Source organism: Suillus discolor (assembly GCF_016758755.1).
Source record: "Suillus discolor strain FC423 chromosome Unknown F5147scaffold_46, whole genome shotgun sequence".
Classification (NCBI taxonomy): Eukaryota; Fungi; Basidiomycota; class Agaricomycetes; order Boletales; family Suillaceae; genus Suillus; species Suillus discolor.
Window position 1 is genome coordinate 160086 of NW_024541293.1, and position 18808 is coordinate 178893.

General features: G+C 47.9%; 2 protein-coding genes across 2 annotated transcripts; one reads left to right on the forward strand and one right to left on the reverse strand.

Annotated features, from left to right (window-relative positions):
- Positions 1–81: 81 nt before the first annotated feature.
- F5147DRAFT_706930 (uncharacterized protein) lies at positions 82–1395 on the reverse strand. The gene is made up of 3 exons (XM_041438035.1): positions 1179–1395; positions 696–1117; positions 82–642 (listed from the first exon to the last, which is right to left on the reverse strand). The coding sequence occupies exons 2-3, from the start codon at positions 973–975 to the stop codon at positions 353–355; spliced, it is 570 nt and encodes a 189-aa protein (XP_041290300.1). The 5' UTR covers positions 976–1117; positions 1179–1395; the 3' UTR covers positions 82–352.
- Positions 1396–1680: 285 nt separating this feature from the next.
- On the forward strand, positions 1681–10732 carry F5147DRAFT_809900 (armadillo-type protein; the record flags this gene model as incomplete). The annotated part of the gene is made up of 28 exons (XM_041443432.1): positions 1681–1843; positions 1901–2120; positions 2171–2555; positions 2606–2674; positions 2729–2840; positions 2888–3571; positions 3623–3803; positions 3860–4197; positions 4257–4384; positions 4438–4618; positions 4674–5032; positions 5087–5207; positions 5260–5460; positions 5507–5721; positions 5774–5927; positions 5974–6092; positions 6142–6174; positions 6224–7420; positions 7468–8112; positions 8164–8425; positions 8476–8549; positions 8602–8744; positions 8793–9033; positions 9086–9360; positions 9416–10263; positions 10319–10394; positions 10448–10592; positions 10643–10732. The coding sequence occupies 28 exons, from the start codon at positions 1681–1683 to the stop codon at positions 10730–10732; spliced, it is 7659 nt and encodes a 2552-aa protein (XP_041290301.1).
- Positions 10733–18808: the final 8076 nt, after the last annotated feature.

Below are 18808 nucleotides of genomic sequence, written 5' to 3' on the forward strand. Positions count from 1 at the left end.
TTGAAGTTGGATTAGTTGGCCATGCGATCATACTCATGTAGTGTGCATTTCCTCGCTTTATATTTGATGACGCCATAGCTATTAGAAGAACGCAGATCTTTGATATATTAACCACAAGCAGTAGTATGAAGTACAAGTGTGGTTATACATATCGACGATCGTGGTCGTGTGCCATGTTGAGCTGTGCTACCAGGGTCTCTGTATGGTACACGGCGTATCAGTTATACAATCCTAAACAGTCACAAACAAGGGCACCTGACGAAAGGCAGTTCGAAATACAGAAAAATTAAGGTGCCGAAGGTAGCAAAAATGAGAACAACAGTAAGGTGAAGGTAATAATAACTGAGCAAAACTAGTAGGCAATGGCTTGGGGTGGATGGTCTGTTGGAGGGGTACACATGGACCACATAGTTCCGTCTACGCAGTAAGCAGGTGGAGGAGCCTCAAGATCTGAGTGAGCGGGGGACAGCTCGCCCTTGTATATACTAGAGCGATTCGAACGTGGTGGCGCGCATGGCGACGCGCATGGCGAGGAGAGCTGACACTTCGGAATGGAGGGTATGTATAATTGCATCGGGTCCGGGTCCGAAAAGTCCCAAGAACCATCGTCCTGCTGGTGAGCCACTCGCATCGGTTTCCGCACTGGAAAAAAATCCATCAGAATGGTACTTCTCTCTTAAGCAGCAGGAACTTACTGAAACTGAACTTGGATTCAGTCGAGAGTCGAGTATTATCTAATGTGAAGATGCGCCGTATGCGGGGGGAGAAAGCTGCATCAGCTTCATCAGCTGGTCTGCGACGCAGGCGTAGGAGAAGCCATGTGATGAGCGCAAACAGGAAGACGCCAACAACGCCAACGGTCACGGCTACGGCTACAGCATGCCAGTCTCTCGGAGGACTGAAGCCAAGGTCCGTCTCAGTCTCAGTGGGAGAGATAGAAGTATCGGTGGGACTTCCGTCGTCGGTGAAAGGCATGGCTATGGTGCTTTAACGAATCTACAGTTGATCTGTGGGTCACAACTCGGGAGGTATTATTCAGTATGAACCCACCGCACGTAAAATGACTATTTTCGGACACAAGTTGATAATGAGTGAGTATAGAAACAGTCGGAATTATCTGTTTATTCCAAGCAAGCCGACTGTCAGCATGCTCTTGATATCGAATAAGTAGTACATACTACGGTTTGACTATACAGTGCTGGATTAGGAAGGTCTAGCAGTTGATGTGAGTAGACAAGTCGCAATTAGTAGTACTTGGAGGATCGACGCGTGATAAACGCCTGCCTGGATGCGAAGGTAAAGGAGCGACGATGAATGTGGTGAGAGACCAAAAGAGTGATTATGCCATGTCTTGATTTCTCTTGTTATAAGCTTTCGCCTCCAAGGGCTTCCTTGTGCTTCGATCAAAGATCAAATTGGGTTAGTGTGCGAAATATATTATTAATTACATAATGTAATGTTTCTCGATATTCTATCTTCACTTCCAAGTTTCTTCAAGTCGACTTCTTGATTTCGCAGACACAAGTACGGTAATACTGTTAGCATCGTTACATACTGACCTGCCCATTCATCCTGCCTCATAAAGCGCCACTTGCAAAGCTCAAGAGATTAGGCCGATCGCAGTCCTCAGGCAAAACCGATATCGAATCGTGGCTAGTTTCGACAAACCCGTCGCACGAGATGGATGGTGAGGGCACGAGCGGACAATTATGGCCCAGAGATCTCGTACAAGAGGACTGGCAAAAGGCCATGCAAATTGCACAGGGAAGACTTTTAACCAGCAGTACCAGAATTCGCCTGCAGTTCTTACAGGAAGAACTTTTATGGCTTGCGAACAACGGAGGCACGTGCTGCAGTTCACTGTAGTCGAGCAACATTGTAATTTCAAATTGTTTTCAAGGATTGAGCCTAAGGCAAATCATGGATGTTTTTCAACTCCTGACGCAAACATATCCCCGATACGTTGATGGCGCTTCCCGCGATGCCGTCGAGGAAGTGGGAATGACATTGATTGAGAAGGATGAGACAGCTGAGGCTGGCCAAAAGTTGGGAGTCACAGAGCAAGTTCTAGGATGGCTTGCGAACGAAGTATCACACATAGCTAAGCGTGGTTCACCAAGGTCTGGTTCTCATCTCTCACCTCTAGATGTTGGCTGATATTGGCATATAGCACATATGCTCCTGCAGATATCTTCGTTCTCTTAAGTTGGGCATGCGGGCTTTATGCAACGTGTCTGCGGTCTTCTCCTGGCTTTACTTCCTCCCCTCTATGGAAAGTGCTCGTCGAAATCTTCGCGACACTTCTTGATATGCAGCTTAACCGCTCTACGCGGACAAAACCAACTATGCAGAAAAGTGCATTTGTCCGTACACGCAGGGCCCTTAGGTCTGTACCGGAAGAGCTTCCCACTCTCATGGCAACGCTCGTAGCGCAAGCAAAATCTAGCCAAACTCCCCTTATACAGATTTCGTTACTGAGTTCTGCTGTGGATGTGACACTTCGTCTGAAAAATGTGAAGGACAAATCACTCACCCAAATTCCTTCCGCGATCAAGGTAATATAAGCATGTTCTTCCAGTGTGGTACCTGCTGAATGCGATACCAGAATGGCATCCTCGATCTTTATACGACTTGCGTTGTGATGTCCAAAAATCCTGTTCCGTCGCACTCCTCTGTAAGGTGCCTATATTTGTTACCTGATATCAAATCTCAATATATGTCGTGGCAGAGCGCGCTTCATGACTTCATAGGGACTTGCGTAACCTCTAGCGATCTAACAGCAACTGTATTACCAGCTATGGAAAAGGCACTTTTGCGATCACCAGAATATTCACTAAGTGGTATGTGTGTACATTAGGTCCGTCAATATCCGACTAACTGCTTGCAGTAATCGCAGATTTTTTACTTGCGTACTCTCATAACCTCGACTCCGCTACATTCAAAAAACTCCTTACTGCCTCCCTCAACTCCGCCAAGTCTAGCAACCCTGCTGTGCGCACGAACGCCACAGGGCTTTTCAAGGTCCTGATCTCCAAGGGCATCGATTCTACCAGCGTTGGTGCAGCGCTCACGGATGTTTTGACACCGCCCAAGACTGGTAAAACCACAGGCCCAGAGCATCGACTTACGCTTTATGCAATGCTCGCCACGATGCCGCCAAGCGCTGAGGTTTCGGCTACTGTCGTCCAGAATGTGCCTCAGCTACTCGTGAAGGAAACGAATGACGCGGCTATTGGGGTGCTGGTATCGATCATGGCGGTACATCTCACTTTTATCCTCAAGGCAAATATGGAAGTACCTACAGACGCGACAGCTGTGATTGCGAAGGAGATGATCAACACGAAGCCTGTCGTTAGGAGAGCCTTTGTATCTATCGCTGGGTCAGCGCTTTGGAACGTTGACAGGGTCGACACCGATGCTGTTTTGGCTTTTTCAACGGGCGTCATAAGTGCTCTTGAAACGAACCTAAAGGTTGTGACTGCAAATCCTCTGACTGCAGCAGTTGGTCCATTGGAGGGATATGTTGCCCTTGCTCTGTTTATGGGTCCTCTGACAAACACGGGGAAGTTTGGTATGTTCATTCTCTTCGGTCGATGCTGTGTTTCGTACTCATTTCTTCAAGGTGACATCATAACTCGCAACGCATCCATCGAAGTTCTGACCGGCACACAAGCCAAGCCTTCATTCGTCATTTCGGATAAAATATACCAAAAATTGACTGACGTAGAAGACGAGCTGTGGCTTTTACGTGCCGCGAACCTATCTCTTTTCCGCCTGAAGAACGAGCTGCTCAAAAGCGAGCAGTTACGGCCAGTATAATCGTCTTACATTGCTTCTTTCATTTTGACATCATTCTCAGGTTGCAACTCGGCTCCGTTTTTGTTCATCTTTCCATTCACTCACAGTCATCTGAAGTTCGCAGGGTAGCAATCCAGACTATCGAAGCAGCTGTTCAATCACTTCCACAGCTTGTCATTTCGATCCTGCGCGAAGCACTGGCAGCTTCATTGATCAAAGAGAAGTCCGCTGTCGTCAAGAATGCATCAGCAACAGAAGAGACGGAACAACCTGCTCCAGACACTCAGCGAAGGTATGCAGCACTGCTACTGTGCTGTGGCAATAAGGGAGAAGCCGGTGCGGGGGAGAGAGACGATCAACTAGTAGACCTCATTGTTCTGGCACATCACTCTGCCGTTTGTGAGCTTCCTCCTTCACTACCCTATCGACTGCTGCTGAACACTTTAAAAACGTATCAGGTTCTCCATCCCGCATGCTATGGATTGAGTTGTGCCAGAAGGCTGGCGTGGACCCGCACAATTTAATTTCTCGTCGGGTTGACCAGGCGATGTCGAGCATTTTGACAGCATCCACCATTGATTCAAAGGTATTTTTATATGTCCACGTTTTTTGAACGCGCTGACAATTATGGATTCTAAGTTTGGCTTTGCGGACGCAAGCTATCGAGCGATTAGCACATTGGCGTTTGTATGTCCCGAAAATGTATTACCGAAGATCATGGAGCAGTTACGAGCCGATATCGACCCTTCGAAAATCAATGCACTGTCCGAAGCTGAGTTCGGTATCTGGGAAACACCAGAAGGCATGACGTACGTAGATGGTAAGTAAATGAATCATAGGAATTACGCCATATTCATTGTGTTCTTGTTGCGTAGTTCTTTCCTCTCAGAAGGGAGAGGAAGGTCCTAAGAAGGGGAAAGACGCTGATATTGCCCGCTGGGAGGCCGAGCTTCGTAAATCGCTTGCGAACAAGAAGGGTGGCGCGACAGCTACGCTGTCGAAGCAAGCTCAAGCCCTCGTACAAGCACAGCTGGACAAGGAAGCAATTGTGCGACAGCGAGTCACCACTATCAAGCTCAATCTGCGACGAGGGTTGTCATACATTCAGAGTTTAGCGTCTATTAATGTCCCCGAGTTGCGCATGTATGTTTCCTCCATTTTATCGCTCTTATTGGAGGGAGCTATGGGTCAAGGATCGAGGCTGATCGGGTCGCAAGCATTTGAAGCCTATTTGGTAGGTCTGTGTGGGTTTCCTTCGAGCGCTTTGTACTCATATCTTCCGTGCTAGGACCTCGCCAAGTGCTGCTCAGCACGTTTGGACACGTTCCACAAGTGGGTTGGTGTGGCGACATTGCGAAGCCTTGGGATAGCATCGGTGCCCGAGGAACTGCAGGCTGAACAACTTAGCTGTAGGTCTTACCTGTCGTCTGAAAAACAAGCGATGTGTTAACAATTCTCTAGCTCTTGTGCTACGTGTTCTCTATCGTCTGCGATCGCTATCAGAACAAACTCCTTTTGACGCTGCAACCTTTTCCTATGCATTCCCACTCCTTGCACAAGTGTTACTGAAGGGTGGTGTAGACGCCGGCCAAGATGACGGCGATGAGGCACTCGAGCAAATAACTCTCGTGCTCGACATCATCAAGTTTCACTGCAGCGAATGTTTGTCTTCGATGTAAGAGTTGATGCGTTTCTCATATTCTTGCAGTTTCGGATGCAACATTTCCCCGAACAGCAACCATGGTGCACGTCCTCCACGCCATAAGGCATCAGCCGCGACTCAGCAAGGAAGCGTCATCTGTTCTCATTGACCTCGGGGAGGCTGTGCAGTCGAATGCGACCCGTGATGAGGTCAGTGTGCTCATTGATGGCACACTATTGCAAGAGGTCTATGTCAGGAACGCTTGTCTGCAAGCCATCCAGGTCAGTATCATTTTCTTGCAGTTTGCGTTACTTGTGTTCATCGTTTTCGTAGCCATTCGATTTGACCGATCTTGATTGGTCTCCGCAACTTTGGATAGCCTGCCATGACGATGACGAGCAGAATGCCCGTCTCGCTAATCACGCGTGGGAGGATAATGGCTTGGATGTGCCAGAAGACTTCCTTGACAAGCTCATGAGCTATCTCGGTATGTAGTTCGTGTTTCTATACTTAAATTCTAATGTGTCTATTAGAGCACAACAATGCGTACGTTCGAACCAGCACGGCATCGGCCATCGCGGAGGCTGTAATTTATTGGCCTCGAAAAAGTGCACTGACCATAGCTGCTCTACGAGACTTCTATCGGGAAAAGGTATGATTCCTCATCCTTCTTTACGTGCTCGGCTCTAATCAGTTTGAAGGCTAAAATTCTTGCACCAGAGTTCGACCAATACGTTAGTGCCATATTAAACTTTCCGATTATGATCCTCACTTGATGCCCAGGGCATGGTTATTGCTTCTAGCCTCGATCGCTCCGATCCATGGGCTACCCGGGTGGCAGTGGCCCTTGCATTTGAGCACTTGGCTCCGTCATTCACAGAGGACCAGGTTGAACCGTTCTTCGTATTCTTGATTAAGGACGAAGCATTGGGTGACAGGTCATCGGACGTGCGCCGCGGAATGCTTCGGGCTGGAACTGCTGTGATCGATATCCATGGCTCAAAGCGGCTTGCGGGGCTACTCTCGACTTTTGAAGAACATCTAGGTGGCCCGAGTGCTGCGAATGAAACTGGGGATCAAATCAAGGAAGCCGTTGTCATTCTGTTCGGACGCGTTGCCAGGCATCTCGACGCTTCGGATACACGCATTCCCAGCATTGTCGACCGACTGGTCGAAGCTCTCAAAACTCCGGCAGAACAAGTTCAAATAGCTGTTTCCGACTGTCTTGTCCCCCTAGTCAAACTCATGGGCCCGGGTGTTCGCACGCTCGTTGATCACTTATTTGAGGAACTCTTCGATGGATCGAAATATGCCAGTCGACGGGGAGCTGCCTATGGTCTTGCAGGTACCATCAAGGGTTTGGGAATAGGCGCCATGAAAGAATATGATGTCATCAACCGCCTCCGGACAGCCGCCGAGGATAAAAAGCGTTTTGAAACACGTCAAGGCGCAATGTTTGCATTCGAAACTTTGTCGAATACGCTTGGTCGACTATTCGAGCCCTACATCACATTTATCCTCCCCATTCTGTTGACCGCATTCGGTGACACGACAGCAGACGTACGCGAGGCTGCTCAGGATGCAGCAAGGGTGATCATGGGTAATATGTCCGGATATGGTGTTAAGCTCATTCTCCCTTCGTTATTATCTGGTTTGGACGAGAAACAGTGGAGATCTAAAAAAGGTTCCATCGAATTGATGGGCATGATGGCCTACTGCTCGCCCCGACAACTATCACTATCACTGCCCATCGTCATTCCGCGCCTTACTGGCGTTCTGACGGATACCCATGCTCAGGTCAAAACTGCGGCCAACAAGAGTTTAAAACAGTTTGGAGAAGTCATCAATAACCCTGAGATACAGGCTCTTGTTCCGACGCTACTGAAGGCACTTGTGGATCCTGCGAAGACGACAATCGCTTTATCAGCCCTCCTGAAGACATCATTCATGCACTACATCGATCACTCTTCTCTGGCGCTGGTGAGCTGCTGCTTCAAATTGCTGTTTTGAAAGCTTATAGGTCACAGGTCATTCCCATTATCGAGCGTGGATTACGGGAACGAGGGACGGAGGGCAAGAAGAGAGCCGCCCAAATTGTTGGCAATCTCGCATCTTTAACGGACTCCAAGGACTTTGTGCCGTACTTGTCTTCGCTCTTACCCTTGGTGCATGTCGTTCTAGTTGATCCCGTGCCAGAAGCACGCGCGACTGCTGCAAAGGCGCTCGGGACGCTCGTTGAACGTCTCGGAGAAGCCCACTTCCCTGACGTTGTACCTGGACTTTTGAGAACGCTCAAGACCGACACCTCTGGTGTTGATCGACAAGGTGCAGCTCAAGGTCTCAGTGAAGTGCTTTCCGGACTTGGCATGGAACGACTTGAAGGCCTTCTCCCTGACATTATTGCAAATGCGCAGTCCCCTCGGAGTACCGTCAGAGAAGGTTTCATGTCTCTCCTCGTATATCTACCGGCTACCTTCGGCGCTCGATTCCAACCACATTTACCGAAAATCATATCCCCCATCTTGAGCGGACTGTCTGACACGGAAGAGTACGTTCGGGAAGCTGCTATGCGAGCAGGGCGGATGATTGTAACCAATTACTCCACCAAGGCGATTGACTTGCTCCTGCCTGAACTTGAGCAAGGCATGTTCGATGCCGGCTGGCGCATTAGGGTGAGTACTTTTTTGCAGCATATTTTACATGACTTTACCATCGGTCGTTAGCAATCATCAATCACTCTGGTTGGAGAGCTCTTATTCAAGGTATCGGGTATTAGTGGGAAGGCTGAAGTTGAAGATGAAGAGGAAGTGGCCGAAGTTGCAGTCGTAGAATCTTCTCGTCGCGCGCTCACAGATGTTCTTGGAGAAGAACGCCGTAACCGTATTTTATCGGCATTATACCTTGCAAGACAAGATGCAGTCAACGTTGTTCGGCAATCTTCTGTTCACATATGGAAGGCACTTGTGCACAACACACCCCGCACTGGTGAGTCACGCGGATGTGTCTGATGGTTGCAATTGATGATGACGACATAGTACGCGAAATTCTCCCGGAGCTTGTTGGTCAGTTAGTGAAACTGTATTCCAGCGAAGAGTTCGAACAGCAAGAGGTAAGTTTACACGGCATAATTAAATATTTCTTCGTTCATCTCTTTCTTCAAGACTGCCAGTCGTACCACGGCAGAGCTAAGCCGCAAGTCTGGCGAGAAGGTCCTGGGCGAAATTTTCTCGATTCTTCATACCAAGTCGCATTCTCCTGATATTCGTACCCGTGAAGGTGTTTGCCTTATGCTGTGCGATGTAATGTAAGGACGCTTCTTTCCTTCCCTTTCGTAGTGTCTCACGGCATTTAGCGAGAGCACATCCGATGCACAACGTGATGGCCATGAAAACGAAATCATTAACATGGTCCGTGCCTCTCTAGTGGATGACGACGCTAGTGTACGTTCTGCGGCTGCGAAGGCATTCGATGTGCTCCAAGAGCATCTCGGTGCAAAAGCGATTGACCAGACGATCCCTACTTTGTTGGAGGCTTTACGCCAGCCTGGTGCAAGTTCAGACACTGCACTTCAAGCCTTGAGGGAGGTCATGTCGGTATGTATCGTCCTTTTCGTTTGTGAACAAGGATGTACTTACCCAATCAAAGGTCCGGGCGTCTACTGTGTTCCCTGTTCTCATCCCGACCTTGATTGCTACACCTATGACGGTTTTCAATGCCAGAGCTTTAGCGTCTCTCGTTACCGTTGCTGGGCATGCCTTGAGCAAGCGCCTCATTGTCATCCTTGGAGCATTAGTGAAGGTTTTGGAAGAAGACCAAGATGATGAACTACGGGACGCTATTGACGAGGCTGTGCGCGCACTTCTAGCCTCAATAGAAGACCCAGAAGGTTTGAACACCTTGATGTTACTCTTTCTTGGATGGTCAGTTGCCCCTGCTCTGTAAGCTTGCATGTTTACTTATCGTCTTCTGGCTCAGGGCCAAGAGTGATGCACCAAAACGGCGGATTAGCTCCTGCAATCTCTTTGCAGTGTTCTGCGAAGAATCTGACCTAGACTCGTCGTTATACCGTATTGACTGGGTCCGACAACTTGTGTCTCTCTTCGATGACCAAGAGGTTCCGGTCCATACTGCGGCTTGGCAGGCATTTGATGTATTCGTCAAGTCAGTGCCCAAAGATGAGCTGGAGTCCCTCGTGGTCCCTCTGCGCCGGACGATCGAGAGCACTGGTGCACCTGGCCGATATGTTCCTGGATTCAGTCTGCAAAAGGGAGTCGCACCCGCCGTCCCTATCATCATTGCTGGTCTCACGAATGGCAGCAATGAACAACGCGAGAATGCAGCGTATGCTATCGGAGACTTGGTGGAACGGACAGAGGAGTCTGCCATCAAACCTTTCGTGGTGCCATTCACTGGGCCGCTCATTCGTGTTGCAACACAAGCCACCACATATCCTCCTGGTGTGAAGACCGCTATCCTCAGTGCACTGGCCTCCATGCTTGAGAGAATTCCCGGTCATGTTAAACCGTTCTTCCCTCAGCTTCAGCGCACATTTGTCAAGGCAGTCAGCGACACCTCCTCCGCCGTTGTACGAACTCGTGCAGCAGATGCTTTGGGTATCCTCATGCACAGCCAGCCAAGAGTTGATCCTGTTGTTACGGAACTCATCGCTGGTGCAAGATCAAGCGAGGAGGAGATTGCTGCTAGCTTTGTCCTTGCATTATCGAACGTCGTGAAGAGTTCTTCCGCGCACGGTGGTATTGGAGATAAGGCTAGGGAATCCTGTATTGAACTTGTCCATGACGCATTCCGGGAATCACACGAGGGTGAGTTTTATTGAGGACTGGGATTGGTCTCGTGCTTTTGCTAATGAATCTCTAGATCACTACGTTCAGGCAACGGCAGCATTGATAGCCTCATTGTCAACAAATCCGCAATCACTGAAGCCGATTGTCAAGTAAGTGAAAAGAACGCCTCCATTTAGTTTTACGTATTGATCATCATCACCAGTGCATACCTGATATCTGGAACACCTCCGTCGGCCCTAGCATCGCATGCCATCGTTGCTGTCCTATCTCCCGATTCGGACGACTACCTAGACCCAACGGCCACGCTGTTCGCCAAACTGGGGCTCTTGCGCAGTGTGGCTCTGAAAGTCAAAGAAAGTGCCGCCAACGAACGCTCCACTATATCACGACCTGCGAGAGAAGCCAGAGATATATTGAAAAACATGGCAGTGGACGAGGAGAGCCTTGCTGGGATATTCTGATGTATCTTGGGTGTGCGCTATCTTGATGATCTCACGAACATTTTCCGCGGTCCTATTTACCAATGGGCTCGGGCTCTCAAAAGTTTGTAACACCTGCCCAAATGTAGATGACGAGAATATGGATACATGCGGAACCAACCATTTATGACCACTCGTTTAGAACAAATTACTCCAACACCAATGCATCAATATTGACACTGGCTTCTCATTGGGAATTTGATCAGGCCCGCGGATGTTGTCAGCTGATCGAATGCAAACATGTCATTAGATAGATGCTCTATAACGCAGGAATCATTGGGAACAAATTGATGTAATCCAGCCCCGAGACCTTTGACCTTGGTCCTAAAGTGACACACAACTATCAGCATCAAGTTATCAAGGTATGTTTGGAAGTGAAGTAGTAAACAGGAAAGCAAGCAAATTCAGAGAGAAGATAAATTCTCACTCATGTGAATACTAAGAGCGGATCATGCACGAGCGTGTAAAGACCCCGTGTCAACTGTCCGGCAAGTGCCAAATTGATACACTGGCTTGCATCAGATAACGTAGGAGAATTGTACTGATCGATGATCGATGATCGCCGAAAGAAATGCTACTTACGTTATGCAATCCCTTTACGCAAATTTCCGAGTATGCGGGTAAACTTGAGCTGTAGCGTTGCCCATCAGAGCGCTACAACTCATGATCAGAAGCGGTGGTTGAGCGTGTGTTCGAGCGGTGAGGTAATTGTGCTCCCGCTAACCACAAAATTCGGATTAATCCATGAATGGACCATGGACTCGGCCCGAGTGGCAGAGAATATCGATCGATAGGACAAGCCCGTGACTTCGTGCCTCTGATCATAATACTAATAGCATATCAGTAGACGGTAGAGGTATGGAAAGTAATGTCTTGAGTTTTGGGACGACTGGAAAAGTCCTCAACCTATCCTCAGTGCATATTCAGCTGGGGGCCGATAATAGCGTACTAAGTTGCGGCGAGCGGACCTGCTACCAGCAGCGGAAAAAAATCCGACTCTCTATAATATTATCGATAGGACGAGATAGTGCTTACACCTATCATGCTCTTGTGTCATGAAAGCCAGCACATCCATTCATAATGGTTCACGTCATAAGGGAGGTCTGACACGCGTGCAGGTAGTGCTGGAGGTGAGATGACTATTCTGCGAATTCACAATGCCGCATGACGTTGTTCTTAGCGAGGTAAAACTGACAAAGTGCCCGCAACTTTGCTGATTTCTCAGGAAATTTGTTCTCACGGTTCAAAAGAGCCAACCCCTGCCACTCCCTACTATGTACTTATCGCTTCGCGACTTATGTGTTACTTTGCCTGCAGGAAGTCATCCATTTCAATGGCCGACGTTACAATGACTAGCCAAACACATGTCATGAAAAATTGAACCGTCAAAGTTGCATCATAGCTGGGCATTAGCATGCAGTACTCAGTGACCACGTGACACCTCGAGCTGAGTATCATCATGATAGAGTGCACGTAGGCTAAATGCTGGCAAATGTTTATTGTTAAGATCTTCGCTTCTTCCCCTCAACATGGACACTCTGAAACACATACTATGCCGGTGGAAGCACGCTGTCACGGTAGACAATAAAGCCTTGTTCTCATTAACAACGTGTTTTGACCTGTTGTTGTTTCTTGGCTGTCCCGTCTCCTCGCAACCCGGCCTTGTGTCCCCTCGGTCTCGGACACTGCGGGACTAATAGACGTTGCGTGCGGAGCGCGTTTGACATAATTCTGGACTTTTATACGACATCCCCTCATACAAATCTGGTGATTTTGACTACACTATGGTGACATTCACCTGGATGAACGCTTCGCTCGCTTTCTGGCACCGTAATTCATTTTACTAAACATACACTGCAAGTATGCTTCTTATCCCAATACATATTGCTACAGCACATGTATGGTGACTCGGAGGGGTCTATTTTTATTTATGTTTGTGCCTCCATTTTCTCCGCTATTAGACAAATCGGGTCTGAGAAATAAAGTTTCACGATATGGATGCTATGAGGAGGCGGTGGAGATAGATTTGACAGCTTAGGTGAGTCATGTCGTGCACGTTCGTGCATGCTCTTCATTCATCATTTGTTCCATAATTCCAGCGGTCCTTTCTTGATCATAAAATCGATTCTTAGCTGGGTGAGCCACATCAGACAATCCCCCTACAATCCTGTGTCATGCCAATTTTAGTTTCATGTTGCCATAGCCATAAACTCCCCTGCATCGAGTCCCTAACCTACTAGTCCTATTTTCCGGCCCCGTCAGATAGAACACAATCAAGATCTCGTCATATTCTTAGGCTCTGAAAACGGGCCCCAAAGCGGAGCCTGAGCCTTAGCAACAAGCCAAACAAAAACACTGCATACCATCAGCTCGAACCAGTGTCAACCGGTGTCGATACGAGTCGTATATATATGGATTAAAACAAGGCTCACGATTACCCACAAGCTTAAGCACAACGAACAAGGTAAGCCCAGTCGTCAGCTGTATTCTTTGGTGTCCGTCCTGTTGATTTTTATCAATCTCTGTCAGAATGATCGATATAAACGGAGGCCTCGCCCTGTGGGAAGGAGCCTGCTGCAATGGCTAGACCGAGGTTGTCCGTAATTTTTTTCTGTTTTAGCAAAGTTGAAATTCAGGAAGCGGCATTCATTCCTGAGCCACTGGGAGAAGTATATCACGGCAATTACTATCAAGCCACGTATTGACGATCTGATCACTTCGGAGAGTTTCAATCTGGACCTCACCGCCATTACTCGCTTGACCATGACAAATTTTCTATTCCCCGATGGTTTCTTACCTCGCGCACGACAATTAAGGACAGAGGAACACGTATTCTCGCATGGGCATGGATTTCTCTATAAATACCAGGCACCTGTAGGCCTGATAACGTTCGACACTACCTGCCTCGTCCCTCCTTGATAAAAAAAATGCAGAGACAACTCCGTGATAATGACGAGGACCTCTTTGTTGGTGACGTTGATCCCGCATTTGTCACCTCACACTGATCGTTCCGAAGATGTCACTGAACGCCCTGGAAAATACTGGCGAATACAATGACTATCAGTGGTACTTTGCCACACTTCCGTTCATATCACCTTCGCCTTCAGCTGCGGAGTCTTTGCATGCTATAGGGCCCGCACCATCCACCTATCAACCAACTTCAATCCCGCTGCAAAGCGATATCCCATCTTCCCCTCCGCTGCTGTACTGCGGATGGGTATGTGAGGGCATACCCTGTGCATTTACAGGCAATCTACAAGAGCTGAGGATCCATTGTGGGGCCAGTCATTTCGCTGGCCCCAAGGAAGTGCCAATTGCATGCGAATGGCAACATTGCCATTACCACAAGCGCGGTGACCCCGCAGTCCATGTAATGCGGCGAGACTCAATATGGCGCCATACGTGCGAGAAACATCTATTCATGAAGAGGGGCGCGTAGGTATGTACGACTTCTCTGCATAATGAATTTTGTCTTACTATTTCGCATTCCTTCAATTCCAGCCACGCCATGCTATCTCGTTCGATAGATGCATTGTCCTTCACTCGCTTCCATTCATCAAAAATGCTGGTCTTGCTACTTTACATTCCTTCAATTCCAGCCGCACTATCCTATCTCGTTCAATGGATGCATTATCGTCCACTCGCTCTTTATTCTTATCATCCACCAAAAATCCACTTTGCTTTCGTTTCGTTTGCATAGCTTCTGAACACGGAGAAAAATTTAGTTTGTAGTTGAAGACCGAGCAAGAGCTCGAAACCATCCCACATTTGAGACGTTGCGCACATAAAATGACTTGTGTGTTGATTTGATGTCACAGTCTCTGATTTTCGAAGGGATATCCACGTATATGGGACCAATGCACCGTGAATGTACAGGATGCACACTACTGACATTCAGCCAACGATCTCCACAGCGATTTTCAAGCCATAGGCTCCGATCACTCAAACATCGTAATCTCTCAAGAACAGAGAATTGCGATTGGTCACAGAAGAAAACATGGGACCCATCTTAGACTAGCGCAGCCAATCTAGGTGCATCTATCCATATCTGAGTCTCCACAGGTCCGCCCTGCGGAGATCACCGCGAAAAAAAAAATCATTGCATATCCCCAAGACTTTAAAAAGTTCGCAGGTTACTTCTCCCGTTGGACATATTATGGCAGTTATGGTACACCTCATGTCTCCGACCGTGACTCACCAACTGCGACTGATCGGAATGTCCTCGTTAAGGTAACGCTATACACGACATGTCCCCATGTCTGATCCATTCTTATTGTTTTTTGTTTTTAAAAATCTTATATAGTCGAAGACGTTATGTCGCTGGTCCATGCCGTTAACCGCCATCGTGTTATCACTCGCAATACGTGTACATGTGCTATCTGGTAGTCAGGCTTTCCAATACATGTGGTTCTTCTCCTGACACCCTGGGAACAAGAGCTTGCTGCAAAGACTCATAATCATATTATTGGTCGTCATGAAAAAATCGAAAGAGACTAACGCTGCCCAATTTCAAGTTCTTCACGACTTAAGCTCACGCGGTGTTTCTTTCACTGAAGAATGTGCAGAGCTCGCCCATGAGCCAAAGTATTTGACACAAATGTTCGGATCATATACCTGCAGACCACCAAGGATCGAGGATCAATCGATCAACACCTGTCTATCGTTATGGTTATGAAGTCCTAAACAAGCAGTAATAATTGAGATACGTGCCAATTGTCGACATCAGCGCTTGTCAACTTTCAAACAGATGGGAGTGATACAAAATAATTCGGCAGAGACTTCTGCAAGACTAGATTTGAGTGGGAGTGTTGTGGGCAGAAGTCTGCCATTCTACCAGAAACCGGAAGAAAGTTCCTTCTTTCTATCGAGCACCAGGCTGACGTCTCCACTGGTGACCACCCTCTTATCCATCATTCCGCACGTCGACGTCGAACGCCTCTTCTCGGATATGGGTAGCAGTCAGTCTCCGAAGCGCTGCAATCTCTTGGTAGACACGTTTGAGGCACCGACAAAGACTCGAGCGAATATTCGTTACTATAATCATTAGAAGGTCGTGGCTAATGGAAAACCAATTCATCGACATCATGTATACATACACAGCAGTCCACAGCCAAGTATCGACGTCGATATAGCCGCCAATCTAGAGGCCAATTCTGCGTGGGCACCACTCGCCTCTCAGACTCAGGACATCGATGATGATCTTGCAGGTCCTGAATCCGCATTACTTGATGAGTTCGAGGCAGCATTTTCCCTACCGGAATACGAGAAAGAAACCATGAGATACTAAGTGCCGGTTGACGCAGGGCCGCAGGCCAAGTCTATGATCATCTTGCAGAATTGGAGCAGGACGACGGATAGTGGGATGTGGACACGTTCTAATGGTGTTTCCGGGTGACATTTACCGTAGTGCCTTGAAATTTTTGTTAAGCGGCAGAAGTGGCGACTCTAGATCTGCCACTTCTGCCGACATAGTGTTTTTCAATGTCCGCGGCCCGTCCGCGGCATCAGTATAAGCCGCCACGGCCCTTCTAGCCGAGGAGCGGTTAGCGGGGACTTTCGAATTGCAAATGTCCACTTTCGAACATGGAAGCGTGACTGTTGCCAGCAACCCCCGAGTTCAATGGCTTGTTTCGCCCTCGAGCTTCTCCTCGTCTGGATCAATCAGCAGGATCTGTGGGACCACAGTGCCCAGGTATATGATGGGCTGCATCTGTCTCTGCACAACCTCAGCACGTGAGGTGGTGGTCTGTCCAGTCGGATGCAGCAAGTGGGAGTCATCAGATGACCCGCACTGGTGTGTGACGCACTGGGACATTTGAACTCGGATGAGGATTGAAGGTGAGTCGATTACGTCACTTGCAGGAACTGATGTGTACTGAAAAGCGGTGTTAAGCATGGACCGCAGAGATATGTATGACCATACGCAGCGGACTGGCGCGGTTGGCATTGTGTCTGCCCAAGATGGATGCTTGTGTGGCTTCGATGATAACGAACGCTACCGCCGAAGGCTCTACCTCCGGCCAGCTAAGCTATCAGAATACGTACCTGCACTACCCCTGCTTGAGAAGTACCCCACTCGAAGAGGTCATGGGTGTAGAAGATCTGGGGATTTCGCACCACATCAAGGTGCGAGGATTTTGATTAAGGTACTGGGGCTTATGGTGTTTTTGTTGTGTCACAAGGAGGTGGGGGCGGATGTGCCTAGAACTATGGATTGCGCTGAAGGGGAAATACATCATAGTCATATATAAACTAATGCGCGCGGAGTGGCATATCCTAAGCACTAAACACAGTTTTTGCCGATCATCGCAGAGCTCGATTATCATATGACGGATATAAGAAAATTAGTGCCGCCACCAGTAATATTATTATGCAGAAAACCACAGATTATGGTGTTGACAACTCGCGCCGATTGAGATAGACTCAGTGAGATCATAGCACATTAGTGGTTCATACAAGTACACGGGATGGGGTGACTTCCGAGACTAAATATCGCTCGGGCTTCGGGGAGACTCAATTTAGTATCTGAATGACATACTACGGTATCCAATTCTATCAAGTATAAGTAAACCAATGTTCTAAGATGACAATGTTCAACGTTCGCACTGCGAATTTCGATTAATGACAGCGGCGTGCATGTTACTTGTGACCTCCGGACCGAAAGCCCTCGGGGTCGTAGGAGCTGGGCACCCAATTATCTTCACTATTACACCGACGGAAAGAATCACTGACCAAACTGGTGAATGGTCTGGTAAATCGGTGATTAGACAGTGACCGGTGCGAAATAAGTGAATTTAAATCACCACCTATTAGAAGTTGTTAGAACACCGAAAAAATGGTCGTCAGGTCCGCTTCACGAAGGAGATAATAAGACTGTGGTTCTTTATTGAAGCTTGAGCGATCCAGGAATACCTCTGTTGTTGTGCCTTTGCAACCGTGACTGATCTGCATACGTTTGTCTGTTGTTCCTGACCGCATTAACACAGTATGAAAGTTTGATGCTTCCAGGTTTGAAGTCGTCAGGTACAACCCTAAATAAATGTTTTGCGTGGGATGTCGCCGAAGCCATTTGAATTCGCATAACGTTGAGTCACCCGAGGACTAACATTAAAGTGGTCTCAAACCAAACTTCTGGAAAGAGTCTAGCTGTACCTGGTCATGGTTGTCCCGACCAGACCGAGCTGCTCCAACAAATACTAACATGAAAGAAGTTTGGAGTTATGACGCTCACTATAACCTTTCCTATCATAATTCCATTGCTGACTTGAAACGGTGGAAGGGGGGCTCCGATGGAAGAGGTGACAGGCGGTGTTTGCCAGCATCGATATCATGATAGTCCTCGAGAAGGAGTATTGCAGCATAGATCATTAATAGAGTTCGGCTGATTTAGGCCACTTGAACGACTTCTTCACATAAGATCCGGGACAAGGAAATCACGAGGGGTCCGATCAGAAGCCTTACAATTCTTTCCATCATCGAGTTTGTTCTTGGGATAAAACAGTGGGTGGGGCGGTAAATGCTAAATAAGATTGGGCGCTGGGGTAACTTCAATGAATGTGGAACACAGATCTGAGGCCCTAAAATAAAACTGACCTTTCATCAAATAGAAAAAGGGTCATCAACGTCATTGGGAACGCGCTGGGTGATAGACGGAAGAGAAACAAGTGGTGGCACATCATGAGAACACAGCGTGTTACATACATAGTACTTCCTAGTCAAGAAGGGCTGCCAGGCTAGTATCCGGTTTGGGCAAAAGCGCAGCACAGTACTCGCGAATTGAAGTTGTGGCTTGGCTGGACTTCTTATCCAAGTCAGACTCCAAGGGCACACGATGTCATGGCGTGATACATACCCCGAGAGCTAACGATACTATCTGTGATCCGGAGTCCTCGAAAAAAAAGGGTCCTGCAAGAACTTTGCCGCATTATGTAATAAGTCGGTGCTTTATAATTTCGGCTGCAGATCATTGACCTCGATATCCACCCCAAGTAACCATGCATGTAGTTTCCACTTGTGAACATCGATGCCTTTAATGGACACGGTATTTCCGAAATTGCTGCCTGAACCACAGTCTTGGATCTATG

What these genes read in the sequence shown, in the direction of transcription:
- F5147DRAFT_706930 (XM_041438035.1), bottom strand. Translation starts at nt 975, where the DNA reads ATGCCTTTCACCGACGACGGAAGTCCCACCGATACTTCTATCTCTCCC. An exon ending in TGAATCCAAGTTCAGTTTCA is followed by an intron (nt 643 to 695) that starts GTAAGTTCCTGC and finishes ATTTTTTTCCAG; the next exon opens with TGCGGAAACCGATGCGAGTG.